This window comes from Corticium candelabrum, chromosome 15 (assembly GCF_963422355.1).
Source record: "Corticium candelabrum chromosome 15, ooCorCand1.1, whole genome shotgun sequence".
NCBI classification, from domain to species: domain Eukaryota; kingdom Metazoa; phylum Porifera; class Homoscleromorpha; order Homosclerophorida; family Plakinidae; genus Corticium; species Corticium candelabrum.
In genome coordinates, this window is record NC_085099.1 from 2,149,853 (window position 1) to 2,165,711 (window position 15,859).

Here is a 15,859-nt window from a genome sequence, read left to right on the forward strand (position 1 = left end):
TATTAGTTAATTAAATGAAGCAACACTAGTACTAAAGTGCTGAACCCACCGCCTACTAAAATCCGGTCATGTATTTACAAGTCATCACTGTAGCTATCTAAAAAGAAATGGACCATGACACGAACAACAAAAGTCAACATGCACCATGTAACTAACTTTGGGTTGAGTCTGCGAAACAGTAGTGAAGCACCCTGCACGTGTGTTTGTCTAGGAAACAACTTAATTACTAGGACAATCTACCAACATCTGCTCTCGTGACAATTTAGCACCTAATTAGGGTGATACCGCCCACATCCGTCTAATAGTCGAATCGTCGACAAGACCCTGCCTACTGTAACCAGAGGCGGAATTACTGTCAACAGAAAGAATAGCACTAGCTGTAACAGTCTACTAGCCTCGCAAGCCAGGCTCTTCCGCGCAGTCGCTGAGCTAACCGCACGTGAATCACACGAGGAGGAGGAGCTTTTACCGGAATTGCTCCAGCGCGAGAAGAGCCTGGTCGCTTTCGAGAACGTCATAGTGACGTGGGACCCCGATCCGATTTCATAGCTTGATAAAGCTAATTCGATTTCCTAAAGAGCTCGTTTATGTAATTGCACTGATACATGAAGCAGAGAGGTAGCCCTCCGCGGAGAGCGCGTGAACACGAAATCCAGTGAAGCCGTTGATGGACGAAGTGCTGGTGAATATAATGAGCGTAGGAATGGCCTACATGGGACTGGTTCGCTGAACCTACACTCTCCAGCAACGTTTCGTTCTACTGAACTCATCTGCAGGTTTGCGCGAATTGAAACAGACGTAGAACTATTCACCACTCCTGCGCGTCTACTCTGACATCTATAGTCTGTGGGGGAAATGGTGTGAGAACTGCCGGCCCAGTTTCACTCAACGGTTCATGAAAACAGTGGCCTAGAGCTTGTTGACCTCTCCACGTCATGATCAGATTGGCGTGTATTGCTAACGCAGTCTATGTGACGGTACTTTCCACTCGGCAAGCAGCACTTTTGTACGATATTGACTCTCCTCGCGGTGAACTGGAAACATCTAGGCATGGGAAAACAGCAGTGCAGTGGACCTACCATGTTCAGGAAGTGTAGAGTTGACTCGTAGTTGCACGTGTACTACGTACGACTTGTTTCAATGCACGGTTTCTGACTGCTACATATATACACTAACCGCGTACAATGAGTTATTGGTATGCAAGGCGAAATGCAGATATTGCTAAGTACTCTATACACTACCAGAGGACGAGGATTCTAAAAGACTAGCGGTAAACAAAAGATTTACATCTGAACAGCACTAAGAGAGCCCTAACTAGTCTTCTGACCCTTGGACAAAATGCAGGGGAGGCTCAAAAGTTGGGCTCCCACATCGTAACGCGTTGACAAGCCTCAATAAATTATTCCACAAGTACCTGAAATCACCACCAAGCACCTTACAACGCCACGACGGCATGCTATAATGCCTACCAAATTCAAAAAAATGTGAATACCTTGAAAACGATGAATCACCGGGCAATAACGACGACTTGAAAACCACAAACTTCCGGTCGCTAAGCGCCATGTTCCTCATCCTATTCTGTGCACTAGAAGAGAAGAGTCGAGCTCGAACTCCTTCAAACAGTCGACAAAGGTATATGCTACCGTAGGGTGATCAACATTTGGTTGCTGGCCGGGGCCTTTCCGTGGACAAAATTGACAAAGGAAGGCGCTACGGTCGCCACAGCGACAAATCACCCCCAACTTTCGCCGTCTTTCCACGAAGTCAAGCAGTCTGACACACGCCCTACATTGTCAAATCGACGCCTCTAGACTTCCTTTCACTACCAACGACAGCAACTGGTGAAGGAAGGCTCTACTGAGAGTGTTCATCACCCGTGAAGTAGGGACTTCGCCAGGTCCTGTTATACGGGACTTGGCATTAGAGAAGGATAGGGCTTATCCGGGTCTTCATTTGGAACATAACGCGAGAGGTAGTTCCGTAGACTGTAAAGAGAAACTGTTGTGTGTCATCGAATGACGCTTGCCATCTCAATAGGTGGGTTTTACCTATTTCAGTAGTTCACTGTTCAACTTATGAGGAACGTATGACTATCTAGGCTGAATTTGCAGTTGCCAAATGGTAGCGAAGTGTACTAGTAGCTGTACAAGGTGAGTTTGAACAGCAGTCTAACAACTGCATGGTTGTAGGCGTAGGCTTCACTAGACCAGTCTAGCTACGCAGTTTCACCTCGCCTAGAGTCCCAGATCTAATCTCGGTCATTTCCTAATCTCGGTCACTCGTTCTCTGCCAAATAGCTGCAGCCAGACCTAACTGCTACGCTAGCGTCATAGTCCTACTGGATAGCAACTAGGTAGAGCGGGTCACGTCAGCATCCGTCGTAACGTTGCTGATGTAGAACTTGAAAACTGATCGCACCTATTCTAATAGCCTCGAATTTCCAGACCAGAGAGCGCGAGAAGCGCACGAACTCTAGTCTGGACCAAGTCGATACTAAAATGATTTCGGAAGTACTTATGAAAAGTGATACTAAATGGTGTCTAACAGCGTAGGATCGTTTTACCTAGATCAACATATCTTGTGACATTCAACTTGTACCAGAATGGATTCAATGTTTATCTCCATGATAATCAATCTATCACTCACAAAATTTGCTAATTAGCACTAAACCAGATGTACTAAATAAAGGTTATCTTAATTATTATTCAAAACATAGTTTAGACAGAACAACTAACGTTTGCCAACACAGTCTAATTACTAGAATCTGCTATAGTTATACAAATTCACTACAAAACATTTTCAATCATCCTTAGTCGACTGTGACCGTATGTACAATGCCCAGTGAAGGTAAGACCACTTACCTGAAAGCTGTAGAACCCAAGAAGTGCGCTCATACTGACCGAGATTATGTCTCGTAGGTCGATCACCTTTCTCACCGCCCTGCGACAGAAACACTGAAGAGACAAAACCGGCTATTCAGTGGCATGAACATCCAAAGCGAACCTTTCAACAGACATGACTAACGTCTCAATTCGTCTTGTAGAAACGCGATGAAAGTGACTGACCGAGATATGATCCCGGATGTCCAAGTCTTTGTCTCTCACATTTCGCGTTCTGCCGTAGCAACAGTACGATGAGCACTAACATCACCCCGTAGGTATAGTATCCAGCGGTGATGACTATAACATGAGCCAAAAAGAACGCCTCAGCCCTGCGTCTGAAGAGAGAAAATCACTCGAGATCAGGTGACCGAGATTATGTCCCGTGAGTCATCCGTCTTCTTCGTTGTCTGCGAGGGTAGAGGTTGACAAGACAAAACCAACAATTTGGCGAAAGGAAGTCGTATAATACGCCTATCGACAGAGATGACTTGCGTCTCAAACGGAGTTGTAGAAACGAGATGGCAAGCACTGACCAACATATGATACTCTGTGACCGAGAATAGGTGCGATCAGTTTTCAAGTTCTACAGCAGCAACGTTACGACGGATGCTGACGTGATCCGCTCTACCTAGTTGCTATCCAGTAGGACTATGACGCTAGCGTAGCAGCTAGGTCTGGCTGCAGCTATTTGGCAGAGAACGAGTGACCGAGATTAGGAAATGACCGAGATCAGATCTGGGACTGTATACGTATGTGTCGCCTGTTGGAAACAAGTATAGAGTATATACACGTGTACTAGACTCGTCTAGCTGACTAGAGAGTCGGTCATTCATATCGCGTCTGTAGCAGGCATAGCTACAGTACGTGTGTGCTCACAAATCACTGCCACACTCGAAATGACGTGATCGGACGCGGTCACGACGACACGAATTTGCCTAGACGGATCGTCACGTTTGCGTCCAACTAGATACTTCGGCAACTCTTCGACAGCCACGTTAGTGGTCATATTAGCATTGTGTTATTACCCGAGGCCCGGATTTCCGGGTGGAGGGTATAGTAGTCGTTCGATGACCCGACGACCCGACGACCCGACGACCCAACGACCGACCGCATATAATGGAGTTTAACGAAACCGTTAAGCGTAGTTGAATTCACTTACTCGGTGCGGCCGCTGCACGTGCAAGAAGGCGTACACGGTTGGCGGCAAGTGTCGTCGCGCAGGCGCATAGCTCACGTCGGTCTGCGCGCGAGCAAGCAGTCTCCGTGTCGTTTTCTCTTGGATGGCAGAGCAACATCACACTGCCGTCTCAGATGACGCCCGGGGTGGGCACGGGTTGTCTAATCAGCAGCGTCAAGAGCTGATGACCGAAACGGCGAGAAAGGCGGTCGCGGGGTTTGCGCGGGCTTCTCGGCCGCCCGTATCTAAGACCAACGCAGCAAAAGGTAGTGGCGTACTCGACGAGTCATCACTCGGGGCGTCTTTATTGCTCATGTAGCCGTCTGCTCGACGTAGTCAGATACTGCATGTTCGTCGAGAGTAATTTACCAGTCGTACGTTTAGCTAGCGCTTACGACTTGTATAGCTTGCATGGGAGAGTGTTCAGAAGTGTCAGTTATGGTGGGTGCGTGCGTTAGTGTCGGCATGGTTAATTTACTGGAAAAAATGTCGGTTGCGTGGCGGCCACGTGACCGGTAGTACAGTCATAGTCTCGCGTAGCCAAATCCCTCCTCTTCTTGATATCTACCGGCGGGAAAGGGTTTGGTGAAATTGCAGATAAGCAGTGGTGCCAGGCATACGCCCACGTCTTTCCAACTAGTAATTAGATGAAGGTTAAGTTGACAGGTGTAATTACTGGAAACATTCTTCTCTCTGTTGTCGACGAGAAATCAGTTGTTGGAAGGCTGACAACAATCAATGAACAGACTTTACAATAGTATGGTATTGTTCTTGGTATAGGGCGTTTAGTTAGCCTCGAATTCACGCAAACTGCGCGCTAACCTCTGCATAATTAATTATTTCGACCTGCCGTGCCATCGCCTCGATCTCTTCCAGCAATCCTTGAATTTGCTGATCTAGCCTAGGAAACGAAGCAAGCTACGTTCGGCAATGTATCACAAACAGGCTCGATCCAGCTGCTTCTATCTAGTCAGCTGGTCCACAAAAGAATGTCCGACTAGTTTACACTTGCCAAGATGTCTACATTGCTTGAGCATTGCGAGAGCCGTTTCTTTTTCTTTGTTTTGCGTTTGCTGAAAAGAGGCGCAAAGCACAAAGCACAACAGTTCGGATCCATTGTGTGTAACTAACAATCAACTTGCGTGGGGTTGATTACACGTTTACGTTAATTTAATTATCTGCCACCCGGAAGTCGGTGGCGGCTGGCACCACTACTTGTGTGTAATTTCACCAAACCCTTTCCCGCCGGTAGATATCAAGAAGGGGAGGGGATTGGCTACTCGAGACTAGTACAGTCATTGGTGAAGGCGTTGCATAATCCGGGATGACAGGTTTCCGGACGGCCTGTGGAGCGGCTCGGAAGACAGGCAACCATCAGCGGCGGACGACTATACGTATACTATATGTGTATAGGTAGCTAAAAAAATAGGTGTCATGTACTGAACGGTGATGTCAGGGCTGAGTGGCTATTGTGAAACCACTCGCGGTGGTTAGCGCAGGGTCAGCGGTATTCGGGGTTGGCATTAACACGATCAGCAGGCGGTCTCAATTTATGGCGAGACGGCTGGCGCAGGTCCGGTGCTAGTCAGGTTGGCTCACGCACGATCAGCAGGCGGTCCCATTCTGTGACGGGACAGCTGGTACAGGCCGACACTAGTCAGGTTTTCTCACGCAGGATCAGCAGGCGGTCCTCTTTGTGTGGTGGGACGGCTGGTCCATGGCTGGCACTAGTCATATTTGCTCACGCTGGATCAGCAGGCGATCCCCGTTGTGTGGCGGGACGGCTGGTCCAGGTCTGATGCTAGTCAGGTTGGCTTACGCACGATCAGCAGGCGGTCCCATTATGTGGCTGGACGGCTGGTCCAGGCCGGGCAGGGCCAGCGCTAGTCAGGTTTGCTCACGCAGGATCAGCAGGCGGTCCCCATTGTGTGGCGGGACGGCTGTTCCAGGTCTGGCGCAGGGCCGGTGCCAGTCAGGTTGGCTCACGCGCGGTCAGCAGGCGGTCCCATTCTGTGGCGGGATGACTGGTCCAGGTCGAGTAGCAATTAGCGAGTATGGCAAGGCCATCTGCGGGCGGATGAGATCGGTCGGCAGGGTGCTGATATCCGCTAATCTAATATAAAGAAGGAAGTGTTTACTTTTTCTTGGCGGGCGATTGTGGTAGTGGTCTTGCGCGGAGACTGAACGAGTTGTACGTGCATGGTGTTATAATTTAACTCTGTTTCACGACTGCTCAGTTCCTGGTGTGCAGGTAACGAAACTGATCTGGGTGTGATGCCACCAGCGATGGCGTTGGAGCACGTGCCCTTTCGTGGTCATGGGGATGGACGTCGAGCAGCCGTCGGAGGGAACGCCCGAGGTCGCCACGTCAGGAAGCCAAACAGGCCCCTTCTTTTTGAGTGAGGCGTTCACTCCCGTACCAGCGAAGCTGGTAAAGAAGATCCAGGCGCTGGAGTTTGTGGATATGGCAGATTTGCTGCCGGACAACATAGAAATTCGTCGGCGGGAGGAGGGCTCGTCTCTGGGAGAGGCAGTGACGGCGGTGGGCAGACGGGCACGGCAGGTGGCGCAACTGTCCACGTGGGTGCAGTGCTTTACCACATACATTGCAATCGTGGCAGAAAGGCACCCGAGTAGGGTGCAAGACATGCTGGCATACCTCATGCTCATTGTCAGAGAGGCGCAGAGAGCAGGAGGAGATGCTTGGCGGCAGTATGACGCGAGGTTTCGTAATTTTGCTGCTGTGCACCAATCCGTCACATGGGGACAGCCGCTCCCGTTCATGTACGCGTCGTGCTTTATGGCATCTCGAGCGGTGGCTTCCCCGTGCGAGCACTGCCTGGAGCTGGATCACTCGTCGGCGGAATGTGCTTTGGCATCGCACTGTCAGCCCCTCTTCCCACAGTTGGACACACGCTCCGTGGCCAGCTCGACTCGTTTCGTGCCGTATCTCTCTGCACCGGCTAGGCCGTGGGTGGATTACGGCTTCAGACCGATATGTCGCAGGTGGAATATGGGCGCTTGCAAAGGGGCACGGTGGTGTACCTTCAGGCATGCTTGTGGAAAGTGTGGGGAGCGTGGTCACAGGTCTGGTGAATGCAGAGGAAAGGGGCCGGCGAGCGCGTCTTCACATCAACGAGCGGCAGAGGTGTTGGACAATACTTGTGCTGTTGTGTTGCATTAGTGGCAATGTTGAGTTTTGCGGTTCTTTTTACGGACTCTCTAGTTGTTCACATAGGCATGTACTGTTGTTTTTCTGTGGCACACGTACCTCAGTTAGTATTTACTTATCCTGTTAGTCTCATACGGCCCAAGATGGCTGAGAAGTGTTGACGCTACGTGTTGAGTTTTTTCTGGCTATTGGCTTTAATTAATTAAGACAGCAACGGGGTAACTCCTTCTGCGTTCTTACGTGTAATTGGTGTACACAGGAGTCTCTGGTCAGACGAGGCGCTGGCTCGATTGTAACGTGGTTAGTGGGCGATATCGGTATGTGATAGACTTACTGGCTCTAGACCAGTGCCGTCCTACACAAAACCGGAGGAGGACGTCGGGACAAGCGGCAGTGTCGAGTACAAGTGCGTTTCCCTTTCGGCTGGAAGCATGGAGCCACTGCCTGTCGTCGCATCCCGATTCAGAGTACGTCAGCTATATCTTACGAGGACTTGAACAGGGTTTTCGGACTGGCTTTGACTATAGTCGCTTTGGATGCCGTAGGGCTAGACGGAACATGTCGGCAAGACAGAATGCGTCGGTGGTAGACGAGTACTTACGCGAAGAGGAATCGCTTGGTAGAGTTGTACCAGTCAAGGCGTCCGGGCGTGGGGTTCAGATTAGCCCTTTTGGCGTCATCCCAAAGTCTCATCAGCCTGGAAAGTGGCACTTGATAGTGGACCTATCGTCTCCTCATGGGGTGAGTGTAAACGATGGCATCGATAAGCAGCTGAGCTCATTGTCATATTCCCGCATTGACGACGCCGCGCGGCGCGTTCTTCAGACAGGAACGGGTACCCTGTGGGCAAAACTGGATCTACAGAGAGCCTATAGGGTGATACCTGTACACGGCAACGACAGGCATCTGTTGGGAATGAGGTGGAATGGGCGAGTTTGTTTGGATACCGCTCTGCCGTTTGGGTTGCGCTCGGCGCCTAAGATCTTCTGAATCTCGGCGGTGGCGGATGCCTTATTGTGAGCTATGTATGGTGCGGGCGTGTCTTCGGCGCTCCATTATTTAGACGATTTTCTCTTCTTCGGCGAGCCAGGGACAAAGGAATGTGCCAACAACCTGGGTCTCGCATTGGCAACGTGCAGAAGTTTGGGCGTTCCGGTAGCGGAGCACAAGATCGAAGGTCCGGTCTGTTGCATGACATTCCTTGGCATTGAGATGGACACGATTGGAGGTTGCTTGCGTTTCCCCAAGAATAAGCTGCGGCGCCTCTGTGAGCTGCTGAGGGAATGGTCGCACAAGCGAGCCTGTACGAAGCGCGAGCTGTTGTCGCTGGTTGGTCTATTGCACCATGCCGCCACCGTCGTTAAACCTGGTCGAATGTTTGTTCGGCGATTGATCGACTTGTCGGCGATTCCGAAGGAGTTGCACTTCCACGTTCGGCTGAACAAGGATGCTCGCTTGCATATCTGGTGGTGTGTCAGATTTATCGAGAGATGGAACGGTCAAGGTTTACTGACCGCAGTCGGTCGTCTGCTCCCGTCAGTTACAGTGCAGTCGGATGCGTCTGGAGGCTGGAGTTGCGTTGCAGTGCGGGGTGAATTGTGGCTTCAGGTTCAATGGCCTGCGTCGTGGGCCGATGTTTCCATTGCTCCAAAAGAATTGGCACTGATTGTTTTCGCCGCCCTGGTCTTCGGTCGGGACCTTCAAACCACCATGTCTTGTTTCAGTCGGACAACTTCACAGTTGTCGCAGCGCTGCAGCGAGGTACGTGCCGGGATCTGTGTGTGATGCAACTGCTTCGGATGCTTCACTTTGTGGCTGCGCACTATAGTTTTACTTTTACGTCAGCGCACCTGCCAGGCCGGTGTAACACGCTCGTGGACGCTACATCTCGCAACCAGGCTCACTCAAGTGCTCTTATGTCATCGCAGTTGTCTCAGATTTCCCATCCCGTCTCATCAACCATCATCGATCTGGTGTGCGATCTGGAGGTGGACTGGACATCGGACGATTGGAACAATCGGTTGCGCGCTTGCTTGGAGCAGGTATAGCTACGTAGACGGCCCGGTCGTATCGTTCGGGTTATGCACGGTATCGGAGGTTCTGCGCTAGAGCTCACGTGTTGCCTTTTCCAACGTCAGAACGGATACTGTGCTTGTTCGTTCGTCGCGTTCTTCGACGATGCTCAACTCTCTCATGCCACCATCAAGTGTTACCTGTCGGCGGTACGGCACTTTCAGATTTGCCATGGCTATAGTAACCCGTTTTCTTCCCCCTCCCGCAATTGGAGCTCGTACTACGGGGAATCAAGAGGCTAAAGGGGGCGGTGGTTTGCCCTGGACGCTTGCCTGTTACGCCGGAGGTGCTCAGAATTTTACGTCACCACTGGTCTTCAAGGGCTTTAGATTTGACGTGGTGATGCTATGGGGTGCTTGCTGCCTGGGGTTCTCTGCTTTCCTTCGGGCTGGCGAGTTCACAGTGCCTTCTCGGGCAGCCTATGATCCCTCGGTTCACCTGTCCGTCGAGGATGTCGCGATAGACACACGTGCTGCTCCGTCGATCATACGTCTTCGGCTGAAGCAATCAAAGACGGACCCGTTTCGGCAGGGTGTTGACATCCATCTTGGCAAAACTGACTCGGACCTCTGCCCCGTCACCGCGTGTTGGCATATTTGGCGATTAGAGGATTGGCACTGGGACCGCTATTTCTATTTCGCTACGACGCGACATTGTCAAGAGGCCGCTTGGTAAGCGAGGTCAGAGGAGCGTTGGCTGCCAGCGGTCATGACCCCGCACGCTACTCAGGGAACAGCTTCAGAATAGTGGCAGCTACGGCGGCAGCAAGCCGGGAGTTAGAGGACGCCATCATCCAGACGCTGGGAAGATGGCGCAGCGATGCGAACAAACAATATTTAAAATAGATAAAAATACTTTGGCTGGCTTTTCGAGATGTCTCGTAGCATCTAAGCAATGAAGGTGGTTTGCGTGTATTTAGTGTAACATGTCGTTCACGCCAGTGTCATTTGTTATGCCAGCCTTCAGTGTTCGCGCGGGGGTTTCGCAAAGAGCTTGCGCGTGGAGGTAGGTGTCGGCTTGGAAGGAGTGGTGACCACCTTACCTGTGGTCACCTCTCTGTGTTGTGGTATATGGGTCAACTATAATGCAGTTAAGGGCCATGTGAGTCGGGATCCGGTCTCGGTGGCCTGGACCATAGTCGAGCACCGACCTCCCGCGCAGCTTGGGAATTCGAGCCGGACTCCGCCCACTCTACATGGCCACACTTTCATGGGCAGGCAGGCCGTCACGGAACGGAAAGGCAACAACAGAAATCCAGGTAAGAAGTTTGTTAGGAGTAACGGGAATTCAAATGGAGTTTAACGAAACCGTTAAGCGTAGTTGAATTCACTTACTCGGCGCGGCCGCTGCAGGTGCAAGAAGGCGTACACGGTTGGCGGCAAGTGTCGTCGCGCAGGCGCATAGCTCACGTCGGTCTGCGCGCGAGCAAGCAGTCTCCGTGTCGTTTCCCCCCTCCCGCCCTGTTATCGGTTCTCTAATTTCTCGTCATGTCAACTCTCCGTGGATGCAGTCTTTGACTCATCCACGTGAACGTGGAGTTGGATCGGGGTTCGGTCTCGGTGGCCCGGACCATGACCGAGCACCGACCTCCCGCGCAGCTTGGGAATCCGAGCCGGACTCCGCCCGCTCTACATGGCCACGCTTTCATGGGCATGCGGGCCGTCACGGAACGGAAAGGCAACAAGAGAAATTCGGGTAAGAAGTTTGTTAGAAGTAACGGGAATTCAATAGTTGGTTAGCGCAGATGCAAATGAAGCTATTCTGACCAATAGACGAGAAGTGGTGTCATGACGAACGTGATGTCATCATGAGGCTCCACCTCTTTGTTTGGTAGCTGCTAAAGAGAATTCGGCCATCGGGCGTCCGTCCTGTACATGGTGTTTAGTCCTTTGCTTTAAGGGTTTAGCACAACTCCGAGGGGGCACTGGTGGCTCGTGCCTCTCAACTTTTCGAGCTGTCAAGTGACCTGCTAATATATAAAGATGACAGACGTAGAAACTGATAACAAATACATTGAGCCTTGTTGTGCAGAGCCACTCCCTCTTAGGCAAATGTGTGCCCCTCAAACAAATCTAGGTTTCTATGCCTATGCTATGCCTATGATAAAACAAAATTAATATACCATGTATTTGACTGTTACAAAAGGAAACCCTTCTTGAAAACGTTGTGTATGCAACTTGTTTCAGTCTGTAGATTAAATTGAATCGTCGATGAATCACTTCTGTCAGAACACGGCCAGGCTGCTTCTACACGCTGTTTCTGTTTCTTCTCGCTCTTTCAACTCTACTAGCTTTAACAAATTGACACAGAGTGTCCCGTCAACGGCAGATGTTGTTGTGGTGGGTGGTGGAGTCATTGGTTCATCAACTCTGTATCATTTGAGCAAGTTGGGTGTCACGGATTGTGTATTGGTGGAGAGAAATCGTGTGACGTCGGGTACCACTCATCACAGTACGGGGTTGCTGTGGAGACTGAAACCGAATGATGTTGATGTGCAGTTGCTGCGTAGGACGAGGGATATGGTGAGGGATGAGTTGGAGAAGGAGTCGGGAATTTCACCAGGATTTGTGGAGAATGGAAGTCTGTTTGTTGCTTTGACAAAGGAGAGACTTAATGAAGCCAAGAGGCTCTTGAATGTACGTGTGTGTGTGTGTGTGTGTGTGTGTGTGTGTGTGTGTGTGTGTGTGTGTGTGTGTGTGTGTGTGTGTCTGTGTGTCTGTGTGTCTGTGTGTCTGTGTGTGTGTGTGGCTTTACCAGAATTCACTTTAAGTTTTGTTGTTGGTTTAGTTAGGAAGGTTGTTTGGTATTGATTCCCATGTATTGGATCCAAGTGAAACTAAACGTCTTTTTCCTCTAATGAATGTGAGTGATTTGTACGGATCGTTGTACAGTCCAGGAGATGGAGCAGTTGATCCAACTGGCTATGTCAACTCACTCATTAAAGCAGCAACAAATCAAGGAGCAAAGGCATGTTTTCTGATTGCTGATTGTTGCTGTGTGTGTGTGTGTGTGTGTGTGTGTGTGTGTGTGTGTGTGTGTGTGTGTGTGTGTGTGTGTGTGTGTGTGTTTTGCTGTTTGACTACCTATTTATTTGTGTGTTTATACTATAGTCTATTTATCTGTTTGCCATTTTTCTACTAAATATATTTATCATTTTTGTTGTTTTTGGCCACAGTATGCTTGTCTGTTTGTCTACTCTAATAGCATGTTTTTGGCAGTTTGAATGTGTGTTTGGTTGTCTGTCCGTAATGTGCTTCATATACAGGGTGATTTGACTTCATTATCAAACTGTAAGATGTAATGTGTACTTTAGGTTATTGAGAATTGCCCTGTTACTGGAGTGCAAGTAGATATCAATGATTTTGGTTTCAAGCAAGTGTCTGCTGTTCACACACTACATGGCTCTATCAAGACAAACTGCATCGTCAACTGTGCAGGAGTATGGGCACCCAAACTTGGAGCTATGGCCTCAGTTGCCGTTCCACTGTTAGCAATGCAGCGGGCATACGTCATCACACAGCAAATAGATGGAATAAAGGACAAACCAAACGTTCGAGATCATGATTCATCTCTATATCTTCGAGTACAAGGAGAAGCACTTGTCATTGGAGGCTACGAGAGCAATCCAATCTTTTGGGAAGAAGTGGAGGACGACTTTGCGTTTAGTCTTTTTGATCTAGATTGGGATGTATTTAGTCAGCATATGAATGCTGCAGTCAACAGAGTGCCAATCATCGGACAAACACCAATTCAGTCGACTGTTTGTGGACCAGAATCGTTTACTGCAGACCATCGACCTTTAATGGGTGAAGCAGTAGAAGTTAGAGGATTTTATCTCGGTTGTGGATTCAGCTCTGCTGGTATTATGTACAGTGGAGGTTGTGGAGAGCAACTGGCTCATTGGATTGTCAAGGGATCACCCACAGTTGACATGTTTAATTATGATATTAGAAGATTTCATCACTCTGTTGTCTCTGATAAGACATGGTTGAAATCAACTAGTCATGAGGCATATGCAAAGAATCATTCGATTGTGTTTCCAAAGGATCAGCCGCTTGCTGGTAGAAACATGAGGAAAAGTCCATTTCACGAGTTGTTGTTGAATGCCGGGTGTGTTTATCAGGAGAAACATGGATGGGAAAGACCAGGATGGTTTGCTACAGACACAATGAGAAAAGGGAAATCAACTGCAGTAAGAGAATATGTGATATATCATCTAAGTCGTTAGTGTGTAGTATTCTCAAGTTTATTATATCATGAAATTGTATGCATGTATCTATGTATGTATGTATGTGTATGCTGTTTGTCTCTTTGTCTACTTGTGTTAGTTTATTTGTTTTTATTGTCTTGAGTTAGCGAGTCAAATCTGTCATGCTTTTGTCATTTCGTGCAGGTAAAGGATTATGATTTCTATGGAGCCTACAACATGAAGGCACACGAAGATTACCTATATCGTGATCTTCTAATGATGGACTACAAGCTTAGTTTCAGCGATTGTCATGAGCAAGTGCTGTACAATCACACATTCTATTCTAAAAGTTATTTATGATGTGACTGTGATTGTTACATGCAGATTGGGAAAGAGAGTCTTGCTTGTCGTAAGGGTGTGGCCGTGTTTGACATGTCTTCATTTGGCAAGTTTTACTTGACAGGCCACGATGCACAAAAGGCAGCTGATTGGATTTGCACCAATAATGTGAATCAGGATGCAGGTTGGAATGATTATAAGTTGTCTGTTTGTTGACAATGTGAAGATTGTGTGTTGAGTAGGTTGCAGTGTGTATACATGTATGTTGAATAATCATGGTGGAGTGGAGAGCGATTTGATGTGGCATGTTGTTAACCCAGGAGAAACTGAAATACAGAATGTTATAGGTTAGTCATCAAGAAGTTATGAGTTAACCACTGCTAACAATCAAATAAATTAATAATATTAAAACAATAAATATTTGTATGAACTTTTCACAATCCAGATGTGATGCAGCGTAGAGGAAAGCTGACCAAGACAGAATCCTTGATTTGTCAGGATGCTGAACACACAGGCACATAACTATTAACAACGTACCATATTACTATTGGAAGTTATCAAAGCAAGCATCTTGTGTTTTGCACAGTAGTGCAATGAAAAGAATTTCTGCATGAGCATTTATGTAGTCGGAGCATGTAGTTTGTTATATTTCTGTCTTATTTTGGGCTTGTATTTTTCATTCAGTGGAATGGATTGTGCTGATACATACATGCAAACATATATATATATATATATATATATATATATATATATATATATATATATATATATATATATGAAAACGGATGTATTGACGGACAGACACACAGACAGACAGACAGACAAACAGACAGACGGATGGATGGACGGACGGACAAACTTAACTAATAGGGCAATGACGTCATGTAACATCAGCCCACATTATTATAGGTGACACGGCGTTCTACATCACATCTGGTGGTGGTTCTGGCCAACACGACTTCTGCCATGTCAACAACATTATCAACGACATGAAGTTCGACTGCCAATTAAGAGACATCACAGAAGACTTAGGCGTATTGAGTGTGCAAGGACCATTGAGGTAGACTCTACCTAAATGTGGAAATCATGTACAGTAGTATCTATTATGCAACGTTTGTTTGTTCGTGTTTGTGTTTAGTCGGCGATTGCTTCAAGAGCTGACAACATCTGATCTCAGTAATGGTTCCTTTCCCTTTGGTACTCATCAGGTCATTGATATTGCAGACAAGCCAGTCAGAGCCGTGAGGCTGACTTTTGTTGGTGAACTCGGCTGGGAGCTTCATATTCCTGAATCATCATGTTTGCATGTGTACAACGCTCTGATGGAGGTGGGCAGACAGTACGGCATTATGAATGCTGGTTATCGTTCTATTGATTCGTTGAGTATTGAGAAAGGATATCGACATTGGCATGAAGATGTGAGAGCAGACGACAGTCCTCTTGAGGCAGGACTTGGATTTACTTGTAAACTCAAATCTAATGTACCATTTTTGGGTCGAGAAGCGATAGAGAAAGAAAAAGCACGTGGACTGATGAAGAAACTATGCTGTTTTACATTTGACAGGTCAGTGAGTCTTTCTGTCTGTTTGTCTGTGTGTGTGTTTAGTGCATGTTTGTATGTATGTTTGTTTGTTGTCAGTTTGTCCTTGTGTCCTTCTGTGTTTCCTGTCTGTCTGTCTGTCAAATAACATTTATTTCAAACATACATGTCTAGTACAATGCTAGCAAGGTAACTATATAAAGTTCTGTAACTACGAGAGTTTACTAGGACTAGATTTTAAAAGCAAACAAACATGTTGTCTGTCTGTCTGTCTGTCTGTCTGCCATTTTAACCTATAATGGCTGTTAATAGCAATGAAGTTCTGTTTGGTGTGGAGGGCATTTGGCGTGATGGCGTGTGTGTTGGTTATCTACGTCGAGCAGACTATGGATACTGGCTGCAGAAGAGCATCGGCTATGGATACGTTTCCCATCCAGATGGTCTTACTGTTAGTAATGAATTTTTGAGAGATGGTCACTACACTATC

The 15,859-nt window shown here is 48.0% G+C and overlaps 2 protein-coding genes and 1 long non-coding RNA gene across 4 annotated transcripts in view; 2 read left to right on the forward strand and 1 right to left on the reverse strand.

The window, feature by feature from the left end:
* Positions 1-738: 738 nt before the first annotated feature.
* LOC134191682 (uncharacterized) lies at positions 739-1,983 on the reverse strand. The gene is made up of 3 exons (XR_009971835.1): positions 1,644-1,983; positions 1,493-1,585; positions 739-1,414 (listed from the first exon to the last, which is right to left on the reverse strand). It is a non-coding gene; the product is annotated as an uncharacterized LOC134191682 (long non-coding RNA).
* The window catches only part of LOC134191680 (sarcosine dehydrogenase, mitochondrial-like), a 14,298-nt gene continuing 418 nt past the window's right edge, over positions 1,980-15,859 (forward strand). Inside the window, exons 1-11 of one of the 2 annotated variants that reach the window (XM_062660298.1) lie at positions 1,980-2,037; positions 2,099-2,150; positions 11,491-11,940; positions 12,092-12,271; positions 12,618-13,496; positions 13,698-13,811; positions 13,878-14,016; positions 14,075-14,179; positions 14,742-14,892; positions 14,971-15,396; positions 15,685-15,859. The exon at positions 15,685-15,859 is cut by the window's right edge and continues 418 nt beyond it. In XM_062660298.1, the coding sequence (XP_062516282.1) occupies positions 11,515-11,940; positions 12,092-12,271; positions 12,618-13,496; positions 13,698-13,811; positions 13,878-14,016; positions 14,075-14,179; positions 14,742-14,892; positions 14,971-15,396; positions 15,685-15,859 (2,595 nt within the window). In that variant the 5' untranslated portion in view covers positions 1,980-2,037; positions 2,099-2,150; positions 11,491-11,514. Of the gene's footprint in view, positions 2,038-2,098; positions 2,151-10,916; positions 11,000-11,490; positions 11,941-12,091; positions 12,272-12,617; positions 13,497-13,697; positions 13,812-13,877; positions 14,017-14,074; positions 14,180-14,741; positions 14,893-14,970; positions 15,397-15,684 lie in introns of those variants that run through there. The other variant, XM_062660299.1, reaches the window with a different exon arrangement.
* LOC134191681 (uncharacterized) lies at positions 6,147-7,442 on the forward strand. Its single transcript, XM_062660300.1, has one exon. It carries the CDS (start codon positions 6,377-6,379, stop codon positions 7,241-7,243), a length of 867 nt encoding a protein of 288 aa, XP_062516284.1. The 5' UTR covers positions 6,147-6,376; the 3' UTR covers positions 7,244-7,442.